This window comes from Sus scrofa, chromosome 9 (assembly GCF_000003025.6).
Source record: "Sus scrofa isolate TJ Tabasco breed Duroc chromosome 9, Sscrofa11.1, whole genome shotgun sequence".
Lineage (NCBI taxonomy): Eukaryota > Metazoa > Chordata > Mammalia > Artiodactyla > Suidae > Sus > Sus scrofa.
In genome coordinates this window covers 121,216,009-121,242,996 of record NC_010451.4, presented here as the reverse complement: position 1 = coordinate 121,242,996, position 26,988 = coordinate 121,216,009, and the positions used below count along the sequence as shown (strand labels likewise).

The 26,988-nt window shown below is 43.0% G+C and overlaps 1 protein-coding gene across 5 annotated transcripts; it reads left to right on the top strand.

Moving 5' to 3' along the window:
* On the top strand, positions 6,783-25,263 carry NPHS2 (NPHS2, podocin). 5 transcript variants are annotated; one of them, XR_002335952.1, is made up of 9 exons: positions 6,783-7,125; positions 11,153-11,256; positions 12,544-12,616; positions 14,809-14,891; positions 17,200-17,403; positions 19,926-19,981; positions 23,124-23,201; positions 23,556-23,688; positions 24,350-25,263. XR_002335952.1 is itself a non-coding variant. In XM_003130341.4 (8 exons), exons 1-8 carry the CDS (start codon positions 6,864-6,866, stop codon positions 24,351-24,353), a joined length of 864 nt encoding a protein of 287 aa, XP_003130389.2. In that variant the 5' UTR covers positions 6,783-6,863; the 3' UTR covers positions 24,354-25,263. The 5 variants fall into 5 exon arrangements, 2 of the variants coding, with proteins under 2 accessions (XP_003130389.2, XP_020919400.1); XR_002335953.1 differs by lacking the exon at positions 23,556-23,688 and having other exon boundaries at positions 19,926-19,985; XM_003130341.4 differs by lacking the exon at positions 23,556-23,688.

The following is a 26,988-nucleotide window of genomic DNA, read 5'->3' as shown; positions in this document are numbered from 1 at the left end:
GCATGTAGCCCCCTCCCTCCACCTATAAAAACTCTTGCCCACAGATCGTTGGTGGGTGGGAAGTCAGCCTTTGGCCAGCAGTCCTTCCCCCCACCCCTCCCCATAGGCCTCCGAAATAAAGCGAACTTTCCTTTCCACCAACCTTGCCTCTTTATTGGCTTTAGAGAGCCCAGCTGCTGGACCCCACTTTTGGTAACAGCATGAGAGAATCTTTCGAAAACACAGTGAAGGAATAGGTAAGTTAGAAGCTCATGATACATCTTATATTCCTTCCTCCCAAACATTATGCCCAATTTGGGGCCAGATGATGTTACTGTTCAACTCTATTTCCCAGAGAAATTACTCCAAGCCTTTGCCAGCTGTATTAGGCTTTTTACATACTTCTGCCTCACCACTACAAAATAACTTTGTTCTGACTCCCAGAGAAAATGACACCCCTCAACTTCCAGCCCCTGGCCTCTAAACTAGCCCCCTATATCTTTCATCCTGGTCTTGGAGAGTGGATGGGCCATCCATCCCACCCGTCCATCCTACTGTTGGGTCTCTCCCCCTAATTCCTCTAGGACTATGACCTTGACCTTTGGTTATTATTATACAGTCCTGTATATTCATTATCTCTTTACAGACTCCTATAACAAAATTATGCACAAATCCTTTTTATCTTACAAAACAGAAACACAAAGAGAGAGAGACAAAGAAATACTTTCAACCTATATCCTCCAGCCAGTCCTTCATGGCCAAATCCTTGAATAAGCAGTCATTTCTTCTCACTTTTTCATCCACCATTCACTACTCAGTCCAAAGTAATCAGCCTGCTACTTTGGACATCTCAAGTTAGTTTTACCAAAATCATTAATGACAGATCTTCTAATTGACAAATCTTAAGGACTTTTCAGTCTTTTCATCTTAGACGATCTCTGCTGTTTACCTCGATATACCCTCCATTTCTGAAAAACCTCTCCTCCATGGATGTCTGTGATGCTGCTGCACTGGGCTGGGTACCTAGCTTCCTGCTCTTATTTCCTATTTATGTTATTCCATTAAATGTCCATGCACACCCGCCTCTGTCCTTGGCCCTTCTCCTTTTTACTCTTCCCTCTCAATGACCTTTGTCACTCTCATGGGCTCAGTTTTGGCTGATGGCTTCCAAAACACCATGTTTATTCAAGTAACAAATATCTTTTAGTTCCTACTATGTGTCAAGCACTGTTCTAGAATATGGAACTACAACAGCAAAACAAAAGTTCCTGTTCTCCTGAACTTTACAAAAGACGAAAAGCAAATGTATGTAATATCAAGTAATGATAACTTCTCTTAAGAAAAATAAACCATGGAGTTCCCATCATGGCTCAGCAGTGGTGTAGTGAGCTGTGGTGTAGGTCACAGACAAAGCCCAGATCCTGAGTTGCTGTGGCTGAGGTATAGGCTGGCAGCTACAGTTCTGATTGGCCCCTTAGCCTGGGAACCTCCATATGCCTCCATTGCATCCCTAAAGAGACAAAAGGGAAAAAAAAAAAGAAAAAGCAACCAGGGCAATGGGGAGTAAGAAGAGGCTGCTTTAAATGGGGCATTTAGAAAACACTTCACTCTCTATGAGAGTGAGCCTCAACTTGTGGTTCCAGAGCTGCAGAAGAGCCTAGACACTTGTTAGAAATGTCAATAATTCAGACTCCATCCCAGACTTGCTCAAGAAGCGGGGAGGAGGAGCCCAGCATGTGCTTTAACAAGCCCTCCAGCGTCCAGGGGATTCTGATGCCCGCTAATATGAGAACCCCAACTCCTCTCACCTCATGTGCCATGAATAGATTACAGGTGTAATCAGCAATCAGTCTAATAGGCATTTTCTCAGTAGCTTGAGGTATGGGGGGAAAGGAGGCCCTGGGGACTCTCGTCAAAGGTAACCTCAGACTTTTCAGAAGGCAACCAAGTGGGGTCTACTGACTTGCCCACTGGCCTCCAAGGTCACAAGGTAAGAGCCATTCTACACTCACTGCATCTGCTGCTAGAAGCTGGGCGCTGCCAAGAATCTGCCCCCTGCAAGTCCACAGACAAAGTTCCCCTCCAGGTGGTGCAGGCTCGGGTGGGCAAGGAGGCTGCACAGCAGCAGCAACAACAGGTCTAAGCCAGGCCCCTGGACGGCGGGGGAGGGAGCCTGCCCAGCGCGTGTCCTGGCATTCTCAGCAGCTTCCTCTCCTGCTGCCCTGCACCTGCCGCGCTCCCTGAAGTTCCACCATTATTCTGAAATACTCCTTAGGAAAAAGTTTGGATTTGAAATCTACTTGTATCATCACAGGAAATCATCAAAATTACATTTGCAGATGAAAGAAAAGATATCCGAGTCTTTGTTCCACTGTTATAAATTGTTGTAAAAAAAATGGTTTTGAAAAACTTGGTAATCATTTCACAATATATATGTACACCTTAAATATAGACAATTTTGTCAATGATACTGCCGTAAATCTGGAAAATTATTAAAAACATAAATAAAGCTTATAATTGTGTGAACACGTTTCTCATCCATGGTAACAAGAATATTTAAAGCTTACTAAAAAGCCTTGATGAGGAATTTCATGCAGCCATTTGATCCTGTGGAAGGCCCAGTTATTGAAATTCACTTGAGGATCACCAGCCCCATCTATTAATGTGGCTCAAACTGGGCCTCCTCTGACTCCTCCCAAGTAGCATTATTACCCATCATTTGTGTCCTCATGGTACCATATAGATCTGTGGTTCAACGCCTACAGCAATCTGTCCCCCAAGGGACACTTGGCAATGTCTGGAGACACTGCAACTGAGGGGAGGTGCTACTGGCATCTAGTAGTGGGTAGAGGCCAGGGACAATATGAAAGATCTTACAATGCACAGGACAGTCCCCCTACAACAAAGAATTATCTGGTCCAAAATGTCAAGAGTGCTGAGGTGGAGAAACCCTGCTGTAGATCTGTCTGTCATAACATATACACTTTATCACCATATCTGTTTACCCATCTATTTCTCCCTGTTAGACTAAATTCCTCAAGGGCATGTCTTTACATCCTGCGAGGAAAGCAGTGCAAAACATCCAGTAGGTGCTCCCTATGTATCTGTGAAGTGAATTAATGAGAGAAAAATCAAACTGGTCTTATCTGCACCTTACAAGTGGACAACTGCATCTTCAGGCAAAGAAGGCCAGGACATAAAATGCTTGAGAGCAGAATAATTAGGGGAAATGGGTCTGACAGAGGTGCCTGCAGTTATGACCAAAGGCTCAGCCTATAAAGGTCAAAATCTCTTTCTCAAGTCTTATAAGCACTCACCACCCCCTCCTTCATAACTTCATGCGGTCACCAAATCTGCTGATGATCTGCCTCAGAAAGATTTCCTGAATCCAAGCCATCCCCACTGCCAAAGCCAGTATAAAGCTCTCATCAGCATCACTAGACCACTACTGTGCCCTCCTGGTTGGTCTCTCTGCTATCTACAAATTAAGAAAGTCAAATTTGGAGTTCCCATCATGGTGCAGTGGTTAACAAATCCGACTAGGAACCATGAGGTTGCGGGTTCGGTCCCTGGCCTTGCTCAATGGGTTAAGGATCCGGTGTTGCCGTGAGCTGTGGTGTAGGTTGCAGACATGGCTCAGATCCCGCGTTGCTGTGGCTCTGGCATAGGCTGGCGGTTACAGCTCTGACTGGACCCCTAGCCTGGGAACCTCCATATGCCATGGCAGCAGCCCAAGAAAATGGCAAAAAGACAAAAAAAAAAAAAAAAAAAAAAAAAAAAAGTCAAATTTAAGTCCCCATAGTTTCTTCTAGCTTTAAAAAGATAAAACTTTCTGGAGTTCCCATCGTGGCTCAGTGGTTAACAAATCTGACTAGGACCATGGGGTTGTGGGTTCAATCCCTGGCCTTGCTCAGTGGGTTAAGGATCCAGTGTTGCCTGTAGATCACATACAAGGCTTGGATCCCGCATGGCTGTGGCTCTGGCATAAGCTGGCAGCTACAGCTCCGATTAGATCCCTAGCCTGGGAACCTCCATATGCCACGGGAGTGGCCCTAGAAAAGGAAAAAAGACCAAAAAAAAAAAAAAAAAAAAAGATAAAACTTTCAATTTTATCTACTGATAATTTTATTCCAGTTTTTCCAGTAAGTCATATAAATCAATATTCACCCTTAATTAATCCACATGGATATAAAATTTAAAACCACTAAATGAGAATAAATATAGTCATCTAAAAAGCTTTGAAATCTTTCATGACCTTGGTCTTGGAAACAAACTCAAAGCCAGCAACTTTAACTGGTCCTCCCCCTCTTCTAATAATTCCATTCCCACAGACATCAGCCTCATAACAAACCCAAACAAGGCCTAAAGTATTAAGAGCTGAAAGATGTGTACATATAATATTTTCAGCAAAGGGATGATCTACACTTTCAATTAAAAAGGAATCTGAAAGAAAACAGCAACGTCATTATGAGTAGATGGGGCTTCGGCACTCCCAAACTCCTCCAGCTTTGAAATGCCATGTTGACTTTTTTCACATGGAATGTTACACACTTTCGCAGATGTTGTCATTGTCCTTCATAATCCCAATAGATTTGTGTTATAAGCAGGTGTTTGTGTTACTGTTACATATGGATGTAGAAAATGAAGTAATGATTATATAACAGCAAAGGAGATTGAGAACAAGTGACCCACATGGGCTCCAACATCAAGTACAGCCCCTTCTCACCAATTCTTCTCCTATAAGAAATTCCTCTTGGAGGTCCCGTTGTGGCTCAGCGGTAATGAACCTCACTAGTATCCACGAGGATGCAGGTTCGATCCCTGGCCTCACACAGTGGGTTAAGGATCCAGAATTGCGGAGAGCTGTGGTGTAGTTCGCATACACGGCTGGGATCTAGTGTTACTGTGGCTGTGATATAGCTCCGATTTGACTCCTAGCCTGGGAACTTCAATTCATTTAAAAAAGAAGGAAGAAAGAAAGAAAAGAAATCCCACTATCTTCTTGGGAGACAGGGGCAGCTTTGAGAATGTCATTTGGCCAGATATCCTGCCAATTCTTGAGTCAAAAATTGAGGTGCAATTTTAGTTTAAGAATCTACAGCTAGGACTCTAGATCAGATTAACTTGTAACAGAATCAAAGACTGAGAAAATAATAAGTGCTAGTTTCATGCTTTTCCAAATAGGTAAATCTTCACAGGATGATGAACTAGTTATGTTTAATAGCAACTATTAATTTTGAGTAAATATTAAATAATCATGATATTCTTCCCTCCTATGGGCCAAGTACAGCTTCAGAATTTCTCTCAATGTAGTGCTCTGGGCAGGAACTATTAATTGATTCAGGCACTTGAAAGGAAATATTTGTCCTCCCTTATGTAATAATCAGGTTTAGAGAGTAAACAACACTATTTAAATTACTTTATTACTAATCATTTAATTACTTTACCACCAGGAGCCTAACTTGAAACATATGGAAGAAAGGAGTGGAATGGTTTTTCCAGATTTCGTTTTGAGTTACTTCAGGTCCTCATTCTTTAATAAGATTTTTGAGAGGAAAGAAAGCTATCCCTAGGTGAACTCAATAAATATTGAAAAATTTAAAAATAAGCGAACATTATTTCTACCATAATGTGGTCTGAGCTATTTGAGTAGAATCATAAATCTTAAGTTTGAAGGGTTACCTAAACCAACCTCCCATTCAGTGAGAACCACATTTTTAACAGAATTTTTTTAAAATAGATCTAGTCAATGTTTCAAGCTCCTCAGATGCAGGTGGGACTGCTCCCCAACTTTGCTGCTGGATGGACCTTAAAAAGCAAACCTTAAAAAAGCAAAACTCCTCCTTTCATCAAGGAAGCATGGAACAGGGCCTACCCAAAGACAAAAGTGTTCCTTTCCTAAAAGCAGAAGTTAAATCAGATCCCTTCCCTTCTGATTCTTCAAGAAGCAACATCGATAGGCTTACGCACTAGTAAAAATAACAATTAGTAAAAATGAAGAAATATAAATAAGAGAGACAGAGAGAAGAAGCCTGAAAGAATTTTCCTTAAACTCCCAATTTTATTTTTTTATTTTCTGCACCTCTAAGTTCTTTTTAACGCATATTAAAGCTACTGACATTGTTAGTTAAATGCTTAAGATATACATAGTATTTATGTTTTAAGAGTCAACATTATAAGCTCCATGTTAAATACCTACTCACAGAGGTTTATTTCTCATGGGCCATCTAACTGCACTTTATTGCTTATTGAGTTTCCTTACATAATCAACCCATTGCATAAAATCAGAGAGTTGAATCTTCCCAGGAGTAGTCCTTACCCGTGAAAGGCTTAGCAGAAAGAGCAGGGCCAGAGTCTAAAATAAACTGGGGCGGCGGGGGCGCGGAGAAGAAAGGCACCCTTGGGAAGACCTTAGGGGGAAGAGGAGATGCCTGGGGAGAGGTTTCCCTTTTTACCTTAACGTTACCCTAACGTGACGCCCTTTTCTGTTCTCTTGAGCTCTCTAGCCATATGCGAAGACCGCATACTCTATTCCATCCTATATTTACGAATAATGGAGCAAACGCCATCACACCTTCAGCGGTTTGCGCATTTCCGTCGTACTTCAGCTCAGATCTCCATCTCTAGAAACACAGCTTTAAACGCCATAAATGGGCTTTCAGACAAACTCATTGTTGCAGGGGACACCAAGTCTCCTGGGGAGCGGGCCCTGTCCTCTGGTGAGAACCAGCTGTCGCCTTTCACCCGGAGCAGAGCCCCGCCCGCGCCCCGCCGGGTCCCGCCCCCGCCCAAAGTGTTTAAAGTCCCCGCTGGGACGTGCCTGTATCCCCGCCAGCGACGCATCCCGGACCGCGGTCAGCTCCCGGAGCCCGGCTGCTCTAAGGATGGAGAAGAGGGCTCGGAGCTCCTCCAGAGAGGCCCATCGGAGAGGCGGCGGGTCCCCGCACAAGGAGAACAAGAAGCCGAACGCCCAGAAGGGCGGCAGAGGCCGCGGGCGCCGGGAGCAGCCGGCCGTCGGGCGCGCAGAGAGCCCAGCGGAGCCCCGACCGCCGGCAGCCACCGTGGTGGACGTGGATGAAGTCCGGGGCTCTGGCGAGGAGGGCACCGAAGTGGTGGCGCTGCTGGAGAGTGAGCGGCCAGAGGAAGGTACAGAGGGAAGGTTGAGGCCCTGGCAGGGGGATGCGGCCTTTCCCAGTGGTACCCAAGGGATGTTAGGTGAGGGACAATGAGTCACCGCACTGAGGGCGTGGACCTGCTCAGATTCCCAGTTAATGGAAAATGTGAATTAGGACCCACCGACACCCCACCCCACCCCAGTAATGGAGACCAAAATGCATCAGAAGAAATGCAAATATTATCAACTAAACACGTTGTTCTCAGGGGCCAGCCATGGATGAGAGGTGGGAAGGAGTGTGGTCCCCGTTGGGGAACAATCAACATTCCAAGGAACTACGCAGCTGGTTTTGTGGCGGTGGAAGGGTATATGGGCACCTAATTTAAGTAAAGGCATGCATGAGCTGGTGGTTCTGAGCAACTCTGTAGCTTTTCCTTCTCGCCTCATCCCCACCCCCTCAGACTTGCCTAAAAGCATTTTACACTTTCTTTGGGGTGATCATTCTTTCTAAAAAGTAGGGACACTAGAGCCAAGTAGAGAAAAGCCAGATCTTACATTTAAATCTCAGTGAGCCTGTGATAGTAGTCAGGGCCTTAACCATCTGTCAAATCAGGACAGCAACAGAACCTACCTAAAAGGGTAATTGTGAGGATAAAATGAGTTAAGATAGCCAAAGCACTTTTCACAAAGCCCGGAGGAAAACAAAACATACTCAGAGCAGAATCCTTGCAAGCTAAAGGAGGCAGCTTAGACCAAAGGAGGGCATCCTGGGGAAAGGTGTCTCTTTGGCTTTTGCAGGTAAAGCAATTCTTAGGAACAAATGCATCTGCTTCCAGTTTTTTTTTTTTTTTTTTTATAGTGACTAGAAGAAACACCTTACACCTTAATTATAGGTGAGGGAAGTTTAAAGGAAGGTAAATAAGGAATAGTGTATTGTACTACTTCCCACTGACTGTGATATTTTAACATTTCCTGACTCCCTACACTGCACTATATGGTGTAGCATTGAAAGCTATGTCTTGAGAAAGATCCAGCAGTTGGGGTGTAGTTTATGTGGACCATGTCAATACTGTTTTGCCTAATCGATGTCCTTTCATCAGTCAGAAACTTCTGGTCATTAAAACGTTCTTGGGTTCAATGCTACAGTAACGCTGAGTTTCGAGATCTGTAAGTATTGTGCTTCAGACCACACAAGTCGGGTAGGGAAGGAAGGGAGCCCCCTTTAAGGAACCCCTATTATACGCCTGGTACACACTAGGTCTTTTACTGAGTGTTGTTATTCCCATGTCACAGATGAGGAAAAAAATGCTGAGAAATTAAATAACTTACCCAAGACCTACAGCTGGGAAGTAGAGAAGCCAGATTCTAGAGTGAGACAGTCTTACTGAAAGCCCATCCTTGCAGGGTGCTGACCCTCATTGCTGGTCAGGCTACCAGCACTGCATCAGCTTGCTACAGCCTTGGGCTGGTAGCTTCACCATGTGGGCCTCGCTCAGTCTCTCCAGCTATAAATGACCAGAGCCCAAGGCCTCCCAAGCAAAGAATGAGTCATAGTAAGTATGAGGCACCCTTGCTGAGCCCAAGTCTGAGAGGTTTCTGTGGCCCCCAGAGGAAAGGGGAAGAGCAGCACCCTCTCCCCATCCTCACTTAGCACCACACTCCTGTCACTGGGCTACCTAAGATTTGGGAGAAACGAAAAGGACCTTCACTCTGCTGAAATGTTGGGGATTCTTGGACTATGTCGTATCTAAAGGCCCTTCCTGCTTTACCATGTCATGTGTCACAGTTCACTTAAACCGAACAAATTGGATATTCAAGGAACTCATTCTAAGAGAATAATATTTTGTGAATCAAGCTTCAAGTCTGGTTTTGAGTGTAGATATTAGTTTTCTGTTCACATCACTAAGTCCTGTTTGAAGAAATTTTGAGGACTTTCTTCACTTATAAAATGTAAATTTTGTCTATAGGTACATTTATTTATTTTTACTTACAATGGTTCCCACTGGCAAATGAAATATATTTAAAGACTAGTTAAACATAGCAACAACACTGTTATTGCTCTTAGGGAAGAATATTGTAAAAACTAATGTGGGAGTTCCCGTCATGGCACAGCGGAAATGAATCCAACTAGGAACCATGAGGTCACGAGTTCGATCCCTGGTCTTGCTCAGTGGGTTAAGGATCTGGCATTGCCGTGAGCTGTGGTATAGGTCAAAGACTCGGCTTGGATCCTGTGTTGCTGTGGCTGTGGCATAGGCCGGCAGTTGTAGCTCCAATTGGACCCCTAGCCTGGGAACCTCCACATGCTGTGGGTGCGGCCCTAAAAAAGCAAAAAACAAAAACAAAAACAAAACTAAAAAACTAATATGATGTTAGTAGGGCTACATCTCTCAAAAACCACATCTCCCAAAGTGGGTTGCATGAGAAATAATGCAATGAATTCACTTGGAGAGAACATTGCTTGGTTAAATGTTTGGTGGATACTAGATTAAACAAGGCTAAGAATGCTTCTTTGCTGCAGAGATTCTCCTAGCTTCAATATGCCAATGAATATTGGGAAGCTCCAGGATTGAGATATAGGAACACAGTATTTCTTAGTCTTATATTGCTCTGGGAATTCTTGCTTTGTGTGCTTAGTGTTCCGTGGGACACCATTTGGGAACCACCATACTCTGGCATTTGGTGCTGAGATTATTTTTGTGTTGATACAGCTTGCATATCTTCCCTCTTCAAATAATCTGCACATTAACTTGGTGATGACCTCTCCAGTTATTTTCCAAACGTGGAAATCAAATTTTCAGGAGTTCCCATTGTGGCTCAACAGGTTAAGAACCCAACTAGTATCCATGAGGATGTGGGTTCAACCCCTGGCCTCACTCACTGGGTTAAGGATCCAGCATTGCTGTGACCTGTGGCACAGGCTACAGATGCAACTCAGATCCCACGTTGCTGTGGCTGTGGTGTAGGCCGGCAGCTGCAGCTCCGACCGGACCCCTAGCCTGGGAACTCACATATGCTGCAGGTGCAAGCCCCAAAAGAAAAAAAATTTTTCAGGGCTACTGATTGGTTATCCATTTCCTCCCATCTCTTAAAAATAGACTTTTCACCATTTCTAATCTGTAGTCACCTTGAGATTTTAACTCACAAATAGTATAACTTTGGCCAGTTTTCTAATACCTAGAGATTAAAATTCTCAATATTTCTGTAACTACTGAATTTTAATCATTTTCACTATCCTCTTCTCCTTCCTACATTCAACAAATATGTATGTGTCAAGCATTACTCCAGCCTTGGGGACTTATAAACAAGACAAGACCTCAAGAAGCTTTTGTTCCTAAGATCAACTTTCCCTGATAACATTCCATTTATCACCCAAGCAACCTGGATGGTCTGTACTCCAGTTCCTTACACCCCTTTTTTAGGCACAAATGGGCTAATATTACCCCATATGGGTGATTTTCAAAGACTATCTAAAGATCTACACCTTAACCCAAAGAAAGGGCTCTCACTGAGGAATTTCAGAATTGGGGCAAGTGGCACATGGGGGAGATAAAACTCTGGACACATGTGGTTTAAATCATGTCAAATAATAGCACTAGACCTGTGAAAAAAATACAGTTCAGTGCTCTTATGTTTATATGGCATTTCATCCTTATGCCAGAGTTAGGAGATGTCCCATCAGATAGTTACTACGAAATAGTTATGAGGTAGACAGTATGTCCCTAAATAGATGAGGAAATTGGAGGTTGTGTGCCTTGCTTAAGGTCATTTGGACAGAAAATGGTGGAGCCAGAACGGGAACCCAGACCTCTGGATTCTGTGCTTGTTCCAGCGTAACCACTATTTCCTTTCCAGGAGCCTGGTCCATCTTCATGGACCAGCCCTTTATGCAGATGGCACCCCAGGTCCTGTGAACTGACCTTGCAGATATCCAGCTCATTCTACTATTTCCAGCAAAGTCTTTAATCTGACCTGATACCAAGGACTGTGCTAACAAAGTGTTAGTCAGTGAATATGATGACGCTCCAATATAATTATTCTTTGGCTTTTTTTTTTAAGGTACCAAATCTTCCAGTTTGGGGGCCTGTGAGTGGCTTCTTGTCCTCACATCCCTGCTCTTCATCATCGTGACGTTCCCTTTTTCCATCTGGTTCTGCATAAAGGTGAGATTCCAGGAGGATCCAATAAGTAATTTCCTGGTGCCCCTTGCTGACCACACTATGCCCGGTCTTATTTCTGCATCTTGGCACATGCTGTCTGCTCTGTATGGAATGCCCTCACCTCCACTCACCTTCCACGAGAGTTCTTACTCCTTTATACCTGCTCAGTGGTAACTGTGACGCCTTCCTTGACTCCTCCAGACTGTCACTCCCTACGTTGTGCTCTTGTGTCATCCTATTTTTGCAGCCATTCCAGCACCTATCACATGTATAATATTTGTGGATACCCGATCTCTCCCATTGCCTGGAGAGCCACTGAGGGCAAAAGCTACGTTTAGATCATCTACGCTCTGTTACACAAAGACTGGCCCAGAATAGGTTATGTTGTCCACTCCTGACACTTCCTGGAAACTTCTCAGGCAGAAGTAAAAGGGACTTATGGGGCGCCATTGTTTGTGAAAGATTAAAGGGAGAAAGAACAAGAGCAGGTAGGGAAAGCCTTCAAGAATAATGCAGATCTGACGCCTGGGATGAGAAGGGGAAGGAAGGACTGGACAGAGAGAGCCTGAGACTGTGGGACACCTCCAAGAAAGTCTTGGCCAGCCTGAAAGGGAACTCCAGAGCAGAGTGTGCCTCAGAGATGAGTCTCACAATGGGCAGAAATGGAAACGGCCAGGCCCTTGAATCCCTGCCGTTCTTAGTCACTGGCTGGAGTACCAGGGAAGAGCATGCCTATGGCTGGACCTCTGCAGATGCTGCTGGGGCGGTTGTCAGTTTCACTGTTCATGCAGATTTCACCATTTGGTCCTGGACTTTTCTTTGTGGGAAAATTTTAAACAACTAATTCAATCTTTTACTTCTGGGTCTTTTTCATGTTCCTTTTCTTCTTGAGTCAGTTTTGGTAGTTTATGATTTTCTAGGAATTTGTCCATTTCATCAAAGTTATCTAATTTGTTGGCGTATAGTTGTTCATAGTATTTTCTCATCATCTTTTTTATTTCTGTAAGGAGAGTAATGATGTCTTTCAGCAGCTTAAATCTTCTCTCTTTTGTCTTGGTCAGTCTGGCTAAATATTTGTCTGTTGATCTTTTCAAAGAACCAACTTTTGGTCCAGTTGATTTTCTCTAATGCTTTTCTATTTTCTATTGCATTAATGTAAGTATTAACAAGTTTTTCTTGGTTTTCAAAACAAGAGATTTCTAATACCTAGGATCATTCTCATGCCAAGGTCTTTTGAAGACTTCGTTTTTCTTTCTTAGAGTGATTCAGAATTATTAAATGTCCCCTTAGGTTGTACAGGAGTATGAGAGAGTAATTATATTCCGACTGGGACATCTGCTTCCTGGAAGAGCCAAAGGCCCTGGTGAGAATGACATTTTTTACCCCCCAGAGACTTGCCAATTTCTTCAATCCATGCGTATTTGTAATTTAGCCCACAGATTACATGAAGTAACTTGATTCCTATCTTCGTTTTCTTTTTTTTTTTTTTTTTTTTTTTTGTCTTTTTGCTATTTCTTTGGGCCGCTTCCGCAGCATATGGAGGTTCCCAGGCTAGGGGTCCAATCAGAGCTGTAGCTGCCGGCCCACGCCAGAGCCACAGTAACGCAGGATCTGAGCCGCGTCTGCAACCTACACCACAGCTCACGACAATGCCGGATCATTAACCCACTGAGCAAGGTCAGGGATCGAACCCGCAACCTCATGGTTCCTAGTCGGATTCGTTAACCACTGCGCCACGACGGGAACTCCCTATCTTCGTTTTCTAATCTACTGCTTGTAACACAGGTTTAAGAAATTCTTTAGGGAGTTCCCATTGTGGCTCAGTGGTTATGAACCTGACGGGTATCTGTGAGGATGTGGGTTTGAGTCCTCACCCCACTCAGTGGGTTAAGGATCCGGCATTGCTGTGAGCTGTATTGTAGATCACAGATGTATTTCAGATCCTGCGTTGCTGGAAGCTGCAGCTCTGATTCAACCCCTAGCCTGGGAACTTCCATATCCCATAGTTGCAGCCCTGAAAAGCAAAAAGAAAGAAAGAAAGAAAAGAAATTCTTCAGAGAGTATTACGCATTACTACCACGTCATAATGACTGAGAGAGAATAGATGCAGAAAGCCAAATACCAGGGCCAGGCTGGCTGGAGTAGCAAGTAGGCTTAGGACCTATGGCAAGTACTAGTTTGAGTAGATTGTGTATGTGGTCTGAGTCTATGAATTCTCAGGGTGAAACTAAGCTAGTTCAGAATCCAGGGGATCAAACCAAACCATGCCAGACAGGCAAAGTTCAGCATCCAAGTATCAAACTGGCCTTCAGTTAATGGAATCTAAGAAACTTGGGTGGAGCACGTCCTGTGTTTCAGACCTTGTTTAAATATAAGGGATACGAAGATGAATGACATGTGGTCTCTAGGACCTTAAAGTCTTGCAGAGTTGGTGGCCAAGCAGGTTATAGGACACAGGTTGATGTATCATTAGTGTAAAAAGTCAGATGGTTGGGGTTTGAAGATCCAAGCCAGCCAGGAAGACTTGAGAAGGAGTAAAGTCCCTGTGCATATATGAGGAAAGGTCCAAGTTCCAAGTGAGGTCTACAGAGACAGGTAGAGAATAGAAATCAGACGAGGAGACACAAATCAGAGTTTGAAGATTCAGAACCAGCAGATGGGGCCCCACCAAAGCAGAACCAGGCCCTGCAGATGCTGGACAGGGACCACCTTGTTCTGGTTCTAGTTTTCGGCATCTTTCTCATTGGGGCTGAGAAGGGCTAGAAGCTGGGTGGCTTCTCAGAGAGATCCTGGTCTCCCTGAGGAGCCGGTGGTTCCAACAAAGCTTTGACTCCTGTAGGAGCCTACAGTGTCCAGTGGGATCTCAAAAAATGTCAATAAATCAATCTAAAAATACTGATTGCACATGGGCCCTATACATTACATTGGATGGGTGAGGACTAACTAGACAACCAGAAGGCTGGTATCATGACATTGCTATTCTGATTACCTGTGGGGCTCACATTTTAAGAAATACCACACGGAGGTTTCTTTAAAACACACATGAATTCAAAAACAATTTTAAAAGCACTTAAAAGGGACAAAGTTAGGCACTACGGCTAACAACAATGCATAAGACACTCTTGTTTTAGAGTTTAAATCTGGTGAAGGAGACAGATATGTAACCCAAGATCGGGATGGATCAGCACAACAACCAAGGTGACCATACAGCTCACTTTGCTGGGGATAATCCCTGTTTGTGCTTGTTGTCCTGGTGTAATAGTGCTTTTAAAATTATCACAACATTGTAAATCAAATATACTCCAATAAAGCTTAAAAAAACACTTGTAAAAAAATTAACAATGACATCCTCCAAAGTGTCTGAGACTGAACAAGAAATTACATGGTAACCTTAGCAATAACAAACACACTATGGGGTAGATGTGGGATGGCTCAGTGGTCTATGTGTAGCTGGAAGCTAAGTAATGCAATGCAGGGTGCAACTGACTACATTTGGTGCCCAAAAAAAGGAACCCCACACACCTGTCATAACTATTCTCCTTTCCTCTCTTCTAGGCCTTTTCTTCTTTTTGCCCTGCTTGGATACCTACCACAAGGTTGACCTTCGTCTCCAAACCTTGGAGATACCCTTTCACGAGGTAAGTAAGGCCATGTGGTGGATTTTACTTTCTCTCTACATTTCCCCTGGCTGAGCTACCAGTTCTAGCTGAGAGAAAAATGACTAATTTTGCTTAAAAGTAGGAAAGAAAAGGATACAGACTACATCAGATTTTAAAACTCCTATACCTCAAAGGACACAATCAACAGAAAAGGCAACCTTCAGAATAGGAAAAAAAATGCAAACGTTATATCTGATAAGAAGTTAATATCCAGAATATGTAAAGAAATTTTATAACTCAACAACAAGAAAGCAAACAATCCAATTAAAAATGGGCAAAAGGCCTTTGTGATGTTTAATTTTATGTGTCAATCTGGCTAAGCCATGATACTGAACTATTTGGTCAGATACATTTGGATGTTGCTGTTAAGACAGTTTTTTAGATGAGATTAGTATTTAAATCAGTTGACTTTGAGTAAAGCAGATTGCCCTCTATACCTCAATGCCATTTCTCCAAAGCAGATATATATATGGGCAACAAATACAGGAAAAGATGCTCTACATCACTAATTATTAGAGAAATGCAAATAAAACACAATGAGATACTACCTCACATCTATTATAAAGAAAAAAAAAAGGAAAATAGTAAGTGTTTGCAAAGATGTAAAGACATTAGAACCCTTGTATGCTATTGGTAAGAATGTAAAATGGTGCAGCTGCTATATAAGACATGACAGTTCCTCAAAAAATTAAAAATGGAACTACCATATAATTCATCCATTTAACTTTTGGTATGTATCCCAAAGAATTGAAAGCAGAGTAGTGAAGAGATATTTGTATACCTATATTCATAGCATCATTTTTTCATGATGGTCAAAAGGTGGAAGCTATCCACATGCCCATCGGTGGCTGAATAAACAAACTGGGGTATAGTCTTGCAATGGAATAATAATCAGACTTAAAAAGGAATGAAATTCTGACATATACTATAACATGGATCAACCTTGAGAAAATTATGCTAAGTGAAACAAGCCAATCACAAAAAGACAAAAAACGATGTGATTCCATTTATATACGGCATCTAGAGTAGTTAAATTTAGAGACAGAAAGTGAATGGTAGTTGCAGGGGCTGGGATGCGGAGAGAACAGGGAGTTGTTCATTAGGTTTTAATTTTGCAAGATAAAGAGTACTGGAGACTGGGTGCAAAACAATGTGCATGTACTTAACACTGCTGAATTGTACACTCAAAAATGGTTAAGATAGTAAATTTGATGTTATGTGTGTTTTACCACAATTGAAAGTTAAAAGTAGAGACATCTAGACTTTCTTGTTACTAATTCAGATTTATAAGCCTTTCCTAAATTGTTTCCCACTTTCAGTTTGAGGTTCTTTCTCACTCTTTGCTTTGGTAAGTGGAAATGTGAATAAAACTTAGATACTTTTAAAAGGCTAATTTTAGATAATAAATGTAAAAAAGGAATAAAACTACACCCAATTCCATGACCCATAGAGTTGATATTTTGGAATGTATCCTTTCAGACTTTTCTATATATCTGGTTATATTTCGGACAGGAGTGTGTGGGAGAGAGACATTTATTTCATACCATACATACTATTTTGAAACGTCTTTTTTTCACTCAACAATCTATTATTGTCTTTTCATATGTTAGCTCTGTCTTACCTCTGTTTTAAACAGACACATAGCATTTCATTGGACAGATTTTACTCAATTTACTCAACTGGTTGAGTTTCTATGCAGTTTATTCAACTAATTCCTTATTGTTGATATTAAGTTATTTCCATTTTTGTTATAATAAGCAATATTGTGAATCACATCCTTGCAACTAAATCCTTAAAATATATCCTTGTGTCTAAAATGACAAAAAATGAAAATGTTGTGCACATACATCTTTTAGGGCTTTTGATATGTGGCACTAAACTGCCCTCCAAGTATACACACAGTACATTAGAGTGCTTGTTTTCCAGAACATGTCTGCTCTTTTAGCAGAGTTTTTTTTTCTGGAGGGGTACGGGTTGGCATCAATTTTCAAAGACCTCATATGCAACCAACCGAATGTTTTCATATAAGAAAATTATTCCTGATTTTTCACAAAAGGATTTACAACAGGATTCTTTAAAAGCATGAGTTCTTTCATGTATTTAATAAAAGCTCCATCATTTTCAAAAACATGCTTACAGTGATTCAAGGGTGAGCCACCTACACACTCTCTTTCTCGCTATCGTCTTAGCTGAGAATATACCCTTTGAACACATGTAGCTCCTCCATCCCTATGTGGGAAAGGAAGCCAAGAATCAGACCTCTCAACCCAAATGTTTTTCTACCTAGGTTGTCACCAAAGATATGTTTGTAATGGAGATAGATGCCATCTGCTACTACCGAATGGAAAATGCCTCTCTTCTCCTAAGCAGTCTTGCTCATGTGTCCAAAGCAGTCCAGTTCCTTGTGCAGACCACCATGAAGCGTCTCCTAGCACATCGATCCCTCACTGAAATTCTCCTGGAGAGGAAGAGCATTGCTCAAGATGTAAAGGTACAGAGATGAAGTAACGCCAAGTATGTCGAAATATCCCCTTTATTCCTTTTTGCATTGGCCTCTTACTGAATTTCCCATGTGCCACACATTTACTATTAAAGGTACCTACCATCCCATAAGGAGCTGACAGTTAAGTAAGAGGTGGCTCAATTGACCCTGAGCCAGTCACTCATCTGTGCTGATTAGTCGGTCACTGCCACACTTTTGCTCTCAACCCTCCCCTGGTGGCCTCAGACTCATTGTAAAGTCCCCACCGAGCAGGAGTTGGTGGGAGTGGAAGTTGGCAGGGAGGGTAGGTGGGGCTGGACAGGAGGGGGTGGTGGGATACAAAGAGATAAAGAATGGATCCTGAGACCTTACTCTCTAGGGAAATGAGCAAAGTTATATAATGGTGAGTTCACCTAAGACTTTCAGGTGAAAAGGGGTAAGATGTCATAAACCCCTACATGATTTAATTCCCCAATCAACCGTCTAGGTTTGATTGAGTTGGAATGAAGGAGAGAAAAGCAAGAGCTGTCTCACAAGCAGCCTCATCTAGCCCGCAGGCAGTGAGCTCAGCAACCTCACCTACACCAGATGCCCACCATGACAAGGTGGCGAAGGTATTCAGAAGACATAAGAACAAAGCAGGATTCCGGACAGCTGGCTGGTCAGCTGGCTCTTACCCCCGGTGACAGAGCCTGTCACTAAGGCCACGGGACACCCAGGTCCAGAACTGAGTTAGGAGGTTATGAATCATGTCCAGCTGAAGAGGGACCTCCAAGAGAAGGAACTAAGGGTGGCCTGAATGTGCTTGATGAGAAGGATAGTGCTTGATGGGGCCTGAACAGACACAGCTGAGAAAATGAAGTGACTTGTCCAATTCGTTACCCGTGTTAGCATCCTAATGGAAAGGGGAAGGACTCAAAAAATAGGAGAAGCTGAAAAGAGAATAAATTAGAATAAGAGATAGAGGGGAATTGCTGCTCTGGAATTTAAAATCCACTCACGGCCGCTCCCCTCTGTCCTCCTCCTGCCTCTCTTCCTGTTCATCCCTCCCTTCCAAAGGATAAAGGGTAAGAGCCAAATGCTTGACACTCAAGCTTGCCCTTGTTATACTGAATTGTAATGTATGTATTTGTGCATTTGTCTTCCCAGACCATGAACTCCAAAATGTCAGGGGTCATATATTATTCATCTTTCTGTCTTCAGTACCTGGCACAGGGCTATCACATGGCAACCAGATACTGGTTGTTTTTTTTTGGGGGGGGGGTGAGTGAAAAAATGACCTAACTGTTGCAGCCTCACCTCTTGCCATCCTTCCCCCAGTGTATCTAAAACTCCAGCCTATTTAGTGTTTCTCCAGGGTTGAGCACTTTCATGCTATCACGCCTCCTCTTGGGCTGTTCCTCTGCACTGAATACTGGCCTTTTCCCCACAGGCAAAATCGTCTTCTTTAAGATGCCTCCTCCTCCTTTTTCAACATTCCTTCCTCTCATCAATTCTCCAACCACCCCAAATTAGTCTTTTCAAGGTTCCCAATGCTCAAGCTAACTTTTTATCTAGCCACTAAGAAATCATCAGAAATAGGTCAAAAGGAGAAAGAGTATGACCCATGTGGGGAGCTCCATGCCCTGTTCCACCTTCCTTCCAGAACCCACAGTCCATTTTTTTCCCACTCCTGGGATGCGGAGATGGGGGAGATGAGGGCCACCACCAGGAAGGAAGTAAAAGCACCTGTAAATGAATATTATATGGAAGAGAATAAATGTCACATGAGAGATTAAAGGCTCTGGTCCTCTAGTAAATGATTTTGAAAAAAAAAATGTAACAAATTCACCAGTGTTACTTCCTACTGCTTTTGTAACAAAGTGCCACAGACTTGGTGGCTTAAACCACCACCAATTTAATCTCTTACAGTTTTTGTTTGTTTGTGGCCCCATCCATGGCATATGGAGGTTCCCAGGCTAGGGGTCAAAGTGGAGCTGCAGCTGCTGGCCTACACCACAGCCACAGCAACGCAGGATCCGAGCCACGTCTGTGACCTACACCACAGCTCACGGCAACACCAGATCCTTAACCCACTGAGCGAGGCCAGGGATCAAACCCACATCCTCACAGATACTATGTCTGGTTCTTAATCGGCTGAGCCACAATGAGAACTCCATAAAAGGACACCTGCAGTTGTATTTAGGGCCCTCGGGGAAGATCCAGCATAAGCTCCCCATCTTAAGAGCCTTGAACTTAATCACATCTGCAAAGTATCTTTGGGGGAACAGTCACAGGTTCCAGGGACTAGGACAGGGATGTCTTTAGGAGCCATTAGTCAGCTGACTTTACTGCCTTTAATTCCACATTTATTGGGGGGCGCTGTGCAAGTTAAACAACCTCTAAGGCGCTCTGATGCTAAAACAGGGCAGTACATAATGACCCTTCAGAAGAAATGTGCTTTCTCCGTGTAGACAACGGCCGTCAGTGCAGAGGGGAGCTTTCCTCCCGCCCAGAGGTTCTCACTGACATCCCTACTCTTGCCTCCACAGGTTGCCCTGGATGCAGTGACCTGTATTTGGGGAATCAAAGTGGAGAGAACAGAAATGTGGGTAGGAAATTAACCAGAAAGAACAATATAAGAGGAAATATTATGATTTTATTTCAAAATTTCTATTTGAAAAACTATTTTCATTGAATGAGTACTGTGGTCATAATAGTGTAAACTTGGAAGAAAAAACTTACTTATTATTTCATAGCCATAACCCAACCACTGTAACATCTGGGCAAATTACTTTCATATTTTTTCTCTATGGATTTAATTTTTTTTTTTTTTTTAGGGCTGCACCCGTGGCATCTGGAGGTTCCCAGGCTAGGGATTGAAAGCCAGCCACAATTGCAACCTATGCTGTAGCTGTAGCAACACAGATCTTTTAACCCACTGCAGTGGGCTGGGGATTGAATCACGCCTCTGCAGTGATCCAAGCTGCTGCAGTCAGAGTCTTAACCCACTGTGCCATAGCAGGAACTCCAGAATTTAAACTTTTTTTTTTTTCTTTTTACAGCCACACCTTCAACATATATAAGTGCCCAGGCCAGGTGTCAAATTTGGGCTGCAGCTGCTGGCCCACTACAGCCACAGCAACACCAGATCCAAGCCCCATCCCCATCTGCAACCCATGCTGCAGCTTGCAGTAATGCCAGATCCTTCTTCCACTGAGCAAGGCCAGGGGTCAAACCTGCATCCTCACAGACGCTATATTGGCTCCTTAACTTGCTGAGCCACAATGGGAACTCCAGGAGTTAAACATTTTTGAAGCTAAAAATCCTAGAACCTAAAACTCACCATTTTTAACAATTTTAAATTACAATTCAGTGGTTTTTAGTATATTCAGAGTAATGCAACCACCACTGCCATCTAACTGCAGAATATTTTCATTATCCTCCAAAGAAAGTCTGCATCCATTAAGCAGGAATTCCTCATTGCCCATTCAACCCCAGCCCCTGACAACCACTAATCTACTCTCTGTCTCTCTGGATTTGGCTATTCTGGAAATTTAATAGAAATATAGCTACATATTTAGTTTTCTGAGGAAGCTCCATACTGTTTTCCACAGGGGTTGTACCAATTTACATTCCCACCAACAGTGTGATAGTGTTCCCTTTTCTCTACACCCTCTCCAGCATTTATTTGTTGACTTGTTAATCATGGTCATTCTGACTGGTGTGAGGTGTACCTCACTGTAGTTTTGGTTTGCATTTTTCTAGTAATTAGTGAAGTTGAGCATTTTTTCATGTGTCTACTGGCCATCCATGTGTCTTCTTTGGAGAAATGTCTATTTTGGTCTCCTGCCAATTTTTCCATTTGGTTGTTTTTTTTTGTTGTTAAGTTGTCTAAGTTTGTATATTTTGCAGATTAGGCCCTTGTCAGCTGCATTGTTTGCAAAGATTTTTTTCCCATTTTGTGGGTTGTCTTTGTTTTTTTAATGGTTTCCTTTGCCACGTAAAAGCTTTTGAGTTTAATTAGGTCCCAAAAACTAAATATAGAACTACTATATGATCTAGCAATCCACACCTGGGCATATACCCAGGCAAAAGTTTCATTCAAAAAGATACACGCACCCCTATGTTCAATGCAGCACTCGTTGAAATAACCAAGACATGGAAACAACCTAAATGTCCATCATCAGATGAATGGATTAAGAAGATGTGGTACACAGAGTTCCCATCGTGGCTCAGCGGAAATGAATCTGACTAGCATCCATGAAGACACAAGCTTGATCACTGGCCTTGCTCCATGGGTTAAGGATCGGATGTTGCTGTGAGCTGTGGTGTAGGCCAAGGGCTATAGCTCCAATCTGACCCCTAGCTTGGGAAACTCTATATGCCACACATGCAGCCCTAAAAAGGTCCCAAAATGGAATACTACTCAACCATAAAAAAGAACAAAATAATGCCATTTGCAGCAACATAGATGCAACTAGAGATTCTCATGGCAAGTGAAGTCAGAAAGAGAAAGACAAATGCCATATGATATCACATATGTGGAATCCAATATATGGCACAAAGGAACCTATCTACAAAACAGAAACAGACTCACAGACATAGAGAACAGACTTGTGGTTGCCATGGGGAAGAGAGAAAGAAGGGGGATGTACTGGGAGATTGGGATTGGTAGATGCAAACTATTACATTTAGAATGAATAAGCAATGAGGTCCTAGTGTATAGCACAGAGAACTATATCCAGTCTCTTGGGGTAGACTATAACGGAAGATAAAATGAAAAAAAAAAAGTATATGTATGCATGACTGGGTCACTATGCTCTATAGCATAAATTGACTCAACATTGTAAATCAAACATATCCTAATAAAAATTAAATTTGATTACAAAATAAAAATACAAAAAAATTAATTTATAGATATTAGAAAAAATTACATAATACATGGCCTTCTGTGTCTGGCTTGTTTCACTTACCATAATGTTTTCAGGGTTCATACAAAGTGAAGCATGAATCAGTGCTTCATTCCTAAATAATATTCCAGTGTGTGGCTATACCACATTTTGTTTATCTGCTCATCAGCTGATGGACATTTGGGTTACTTCCACTTTGGGGCTATTATGAATCACGCTGCAATGAACACTCATGTGCAAATTTTTGTGTGGACATGTTTTTAGTTCTCTTGGGTATAGACATAGTAATGGAATTACTGGATCATACAGTAACTCCATATTTAACTTTCTGAGGTACAGCCAAAGTGTTTTCTATCTATTATAGTTACAAACAGAGGAAAATGCAATTTCGTATCTTTTATGCAATACATTAAGTATTGTTCCTAGTTGGTCAGTTCTACTCTTTTCAAAATCACTTCTTTTATAAACTTAGATGACTTCCCTCGTTATTAATAGCCTGGCTCTCCAAGGCTGTTTTTCATGATTCAAATTTAATAGCTAGGATTTAGATGAAACTTTCTGTAGGAAAATCATCATAGTACATCAATACAATTCTTTTTTAATTGTAAAGAGAAAACTCTGCTAGAGCATCAGTGATAATAAAAATCTGCATGTGGGGCACTGACCCTTGAGACACTTCTCTGCTTGCTGTCTGCACAGAAGTCTAGGGAGGCATAAGCTGGTAAATCAGAATTGCTGTGCATCGTGACGTGTTGTAGAGAGGTGGTAGGTCTATCTGAAAGCGGGCTGCTAAGAGCAGTGCCACACACCATCCTAGCCACGTGCTTTCTCTTTCAGTAAGGACGTGAGGCTGCCGGCCGGGCTGCAGCACTCGCTGGCGGTGGAAGCCGAAGCACAGAGACAGCCAGAGTGCGGGTGAGCCAGCCCTGAGCAGGCCGTTCTCCGCCCGGCTGTTCTTTAAGGAGCTCCGGGGATCCGAGGCCTGCTCAGGAACAACACTTCCCTTTTGCTCCTGACCTACTCATCTGGGCGCTGAGGGAGGGGCTGGCTTGGGTCCACACCACTCAATTAAAATGGCTCTCTTAGAGTGTGTTAATAGCCTCCTTGCCGCCCAGCGCAGCATCTCTCTTCTTTGGTAGCGGTGAGCTCTTCCTCGTCTTTGAGTCTTGCCTTCACTCTCTCTCCCTGAAGGCACTTCCCTGCCCTCCATCCCTCTTCTCCTCCACTGGCATCGTTCCCTGGGTAATATCAATCACCTGCCCCCTTTAGGTGAAGGACACCCAGATCTGTATCCCTAGCTCTGCACCAGCTCTGGAGGGATGGCCATGACCAGAGCCCAATCCCCTCAACGCCAGAGCCGAGAGAAGGCTGTGCTGCTCGGAGCCACTGCTCTGGCGTGCCAGTGAGAAGCAAAAACGGGGTGCCGGCAGCCCCTGAGGGTGGAGGTGTGGGTGGGAAGGTGTGTTGGGTGGAGGAAAATGAGAGCTAGAGGGGAGGTGGATTTCTCTCAAAGAACAGAAAGTAGAAGACAAACCCCTAACTAACTAAGAGGTTGGAAAACTTTGGAGCGCTGGTGGAGGCAGAAGGGAGGAAGGTGGCCCTCTGGGCAGAGCTGCTTCTAGGTCTCTGACTCTAGCCCTCTTTGCTCATTTTCAGGGGACATTTGGGTGGCAAGCTGGGTGCTTTTTCTTCTGAAATGCTTACCTAAATTGGGTGTTATTCTTTCAAGATTCCATGTCTTTGCCTGGAATGCTGGCCAACCTCCTCTCTATATGGCAAAATCCTACTAATCTTTCAAGACCCGCCAGACATAATAGCTCTCCTAACACTTCATCTGGACGTGTCAAGGCCCCTGACAAATTCCACCCTAAACTGCAATGGATAGCGGATCTCCCTCCCGAGATCAAGATCCCTGAGAAAAGGTCTGCTCGCCTCTGCATAGCAGCACCTGTCACACAGTAGATACTAGAGCTTCTTTGTTAAGTCCCGGTAAATAGGATTAAAACTTCATGGAGCCAAGAAGAAAAAAAATCCCTTTGCTTTTCTTCATACCTGTTGTCTAGATGATTGCTGCGGAGGGGGAAAAGGCTGCATCCGAGTCCCTGAGGATGGCAGCCGAGATTCTATCAGGCACTCCAGCCGCTGTTCAGCTTCGATACCTCCACACCCTTCAGTCCTTGTCCACAGAGAAACCTTCCACCGTGGTTTTACCTTTGCCGTTTGACTTGCTAAATGTCCTGTCTTCTCCAAGCAATAGAACTCAAGGAAGCATCCCCTTCCCAAATCCTTCCAAACATGTTGAGCCACTGAATCCTAAAAAGAAAGACTCTCCCATGTTATAGGAGAAGGAAAAAAGATAATGTGACTGCAAAGAGGGCTGCCATATAATTGCCACATCCCTGCGCGAGGCCCCCTGTCCTCACTTCCTGCCCTTTCTTTGGTTGCCATGTGGAATGTCCTTGGAATGCACAAAGTCACCATGCAACAACATACATGAAAGACAGTGAAATCATGTCATGACAGAGAAGCCACATGACATGTGTAGCTGGATCATCTAATCTGAGTAATTGGGGAAAGAGCCTTAGCCTGCATTCTACTTTGGAAAGAATTTTGAATCTATATATGGCTAAATTTTGACTTCTGAAGATGTAGTTCAAATGTCCTTTTCAACCTCTGGCCCCTCTGGGAAGGTTTCTGCTGCTCCCACAGCCCTTTCCACGTGCCCCTATCATGCGCTTATCAAACACCATTGTAATCTTGTACGTAAGGTGCAGCCTTTCTCCAGCTACACTGCAAACTCAAAGGCACCCCCACCACACTCAATCCTGTACACTCCACCCCAAGTTATGTGCACTTATCCTGAGAGTTGCACCACAGTGACACTTAAATGTTTCAGTGTTTCTGAGTGAATGAAAGAAAAAGGAGATGTACTTGGGCTAGATATAAAATGTATACCTATTAAAGAATTGAAAAGGAATTATTTTTATAGCGACTCCTTTTTGGAGGGGGGGGCACACGCGAGGCTTATGGGTTTCCAGGCTAGGGGTCAAATCTGAGCTGCAGCTGCCAGCCTACACCACAGCCACAGCAACATGGGATCCGAGCCACATCTGCAACCTACACTGCAGCTCACAGCAATGCCAAATCCTTAACCCACTGAGCAAGAACAGGGATTGAACCCGCATCCTCATGGATACCAGCTGGGTTTTTTTTTTTTTTTTTTTTTTTTGTCTTTTGTCTTTTTGTTGTTGTTGTTGTTGCTATTTCTTGGGCCGCTCCCGCGGCATATGGAGGTTCCCAGGCTAGGGGTTGAATCGGAGCTGTAGCCACCGGCCTACGCCAGAGCCACAGCAAGCGGGATCCGAGCCGCATCTGCAACCTACACCACAGCTCAGGGCAACACCGGATTGTTAACCCACTGAGCAAGGGCAGGGACCGAACCCACAACCTCATGGTTCCTAGTCGGATTCGTTAACCACTGCGCCACGACGGGAACTCCCCAGCTGGGTTCTTAACACACTGAGCCACAACAGGAACTCTGAGACTCTTTTCTTTCTTTAAATAGAGAAATAAAAGGCCAAAAATGCTTCTCAGATACATGTTGATTAAAATCTGAGGAAGCATCCCTATAAATATGGGGCTGATGTATTTTCAGTATAGAACCTACCAGCTACTTATTTATTAAACACTAATAACATTATGTGATGTATACATGCCCTGAAGTATTCTTTTCTAATACAGATATTTCTTAATATAAACACATTCCTGTAGTATAATTTAAATCTTTCCATTAACTTGCCCTACACAATTAGAAATATATATCTACAGAAAATATTAGCCAAGTAAATAAGAAAGCATAGTGAGGTATATACCAAATTCTCTGTAAACTTAAAAAATCAACTAAAACATTACTGAGTTTCTGAAAGATAACCAAAATAGAAGGGCATCAGAATCTTCATCTAGGAAGTTACCCTGGATACTTACAATCTCAGCAGGAACATATAAGTAAATGCTTCTCACATACAGATGGCCAAAAAACACCCGAAAAGATGCTCAACATCACCAACTATTAGAGAAATACAAATCAAAACTACTATGAGGTACAGCCTCACACCAGCTGGAATAGATATCATCAAAAAGTCTACAAACACTAAATTCTGCAGAGGGTGATGAGAAAAGGGAACCCTATTACAGTGGTGGTAGGAATGTAAATTGGTACAACCACTAAGGAAAACAGTATACAGGTTCCTAAAAAACTAAAAATAGAACAACCATACGATCCAGCAATCCCACTCCTAGGCATAGATTCTGAGAAAACCATGAAAAGATATATATACCCCAGTGTTCATAGCAGCACTATCTGCAACAGCAGCCTAAATATCCATTGACAGAGGAATGGATAACGAAGATGAGGTAGAGAGATACAATGGATTTTTACTCAACTATAAAAAAGAATGAAATAATGGATGGACCTAGGCATTACCATACTAAGTGAAGTTAGTCAGACAGTGAAAGATAAACAACATATGATATCATTTATATGTGGAATCTAAAAAAGGGCTACAAATGAATTTATTTGCAGAACAGAAACAAACTCACAGACTTTGAAAACAAACTTAGAGTTACCAAAGAGGACAGGCTGGGGGGAGGAATGGACTGGGGCTTTGGGTTTGGCATATGCACACTGTGGTATATGGAATGA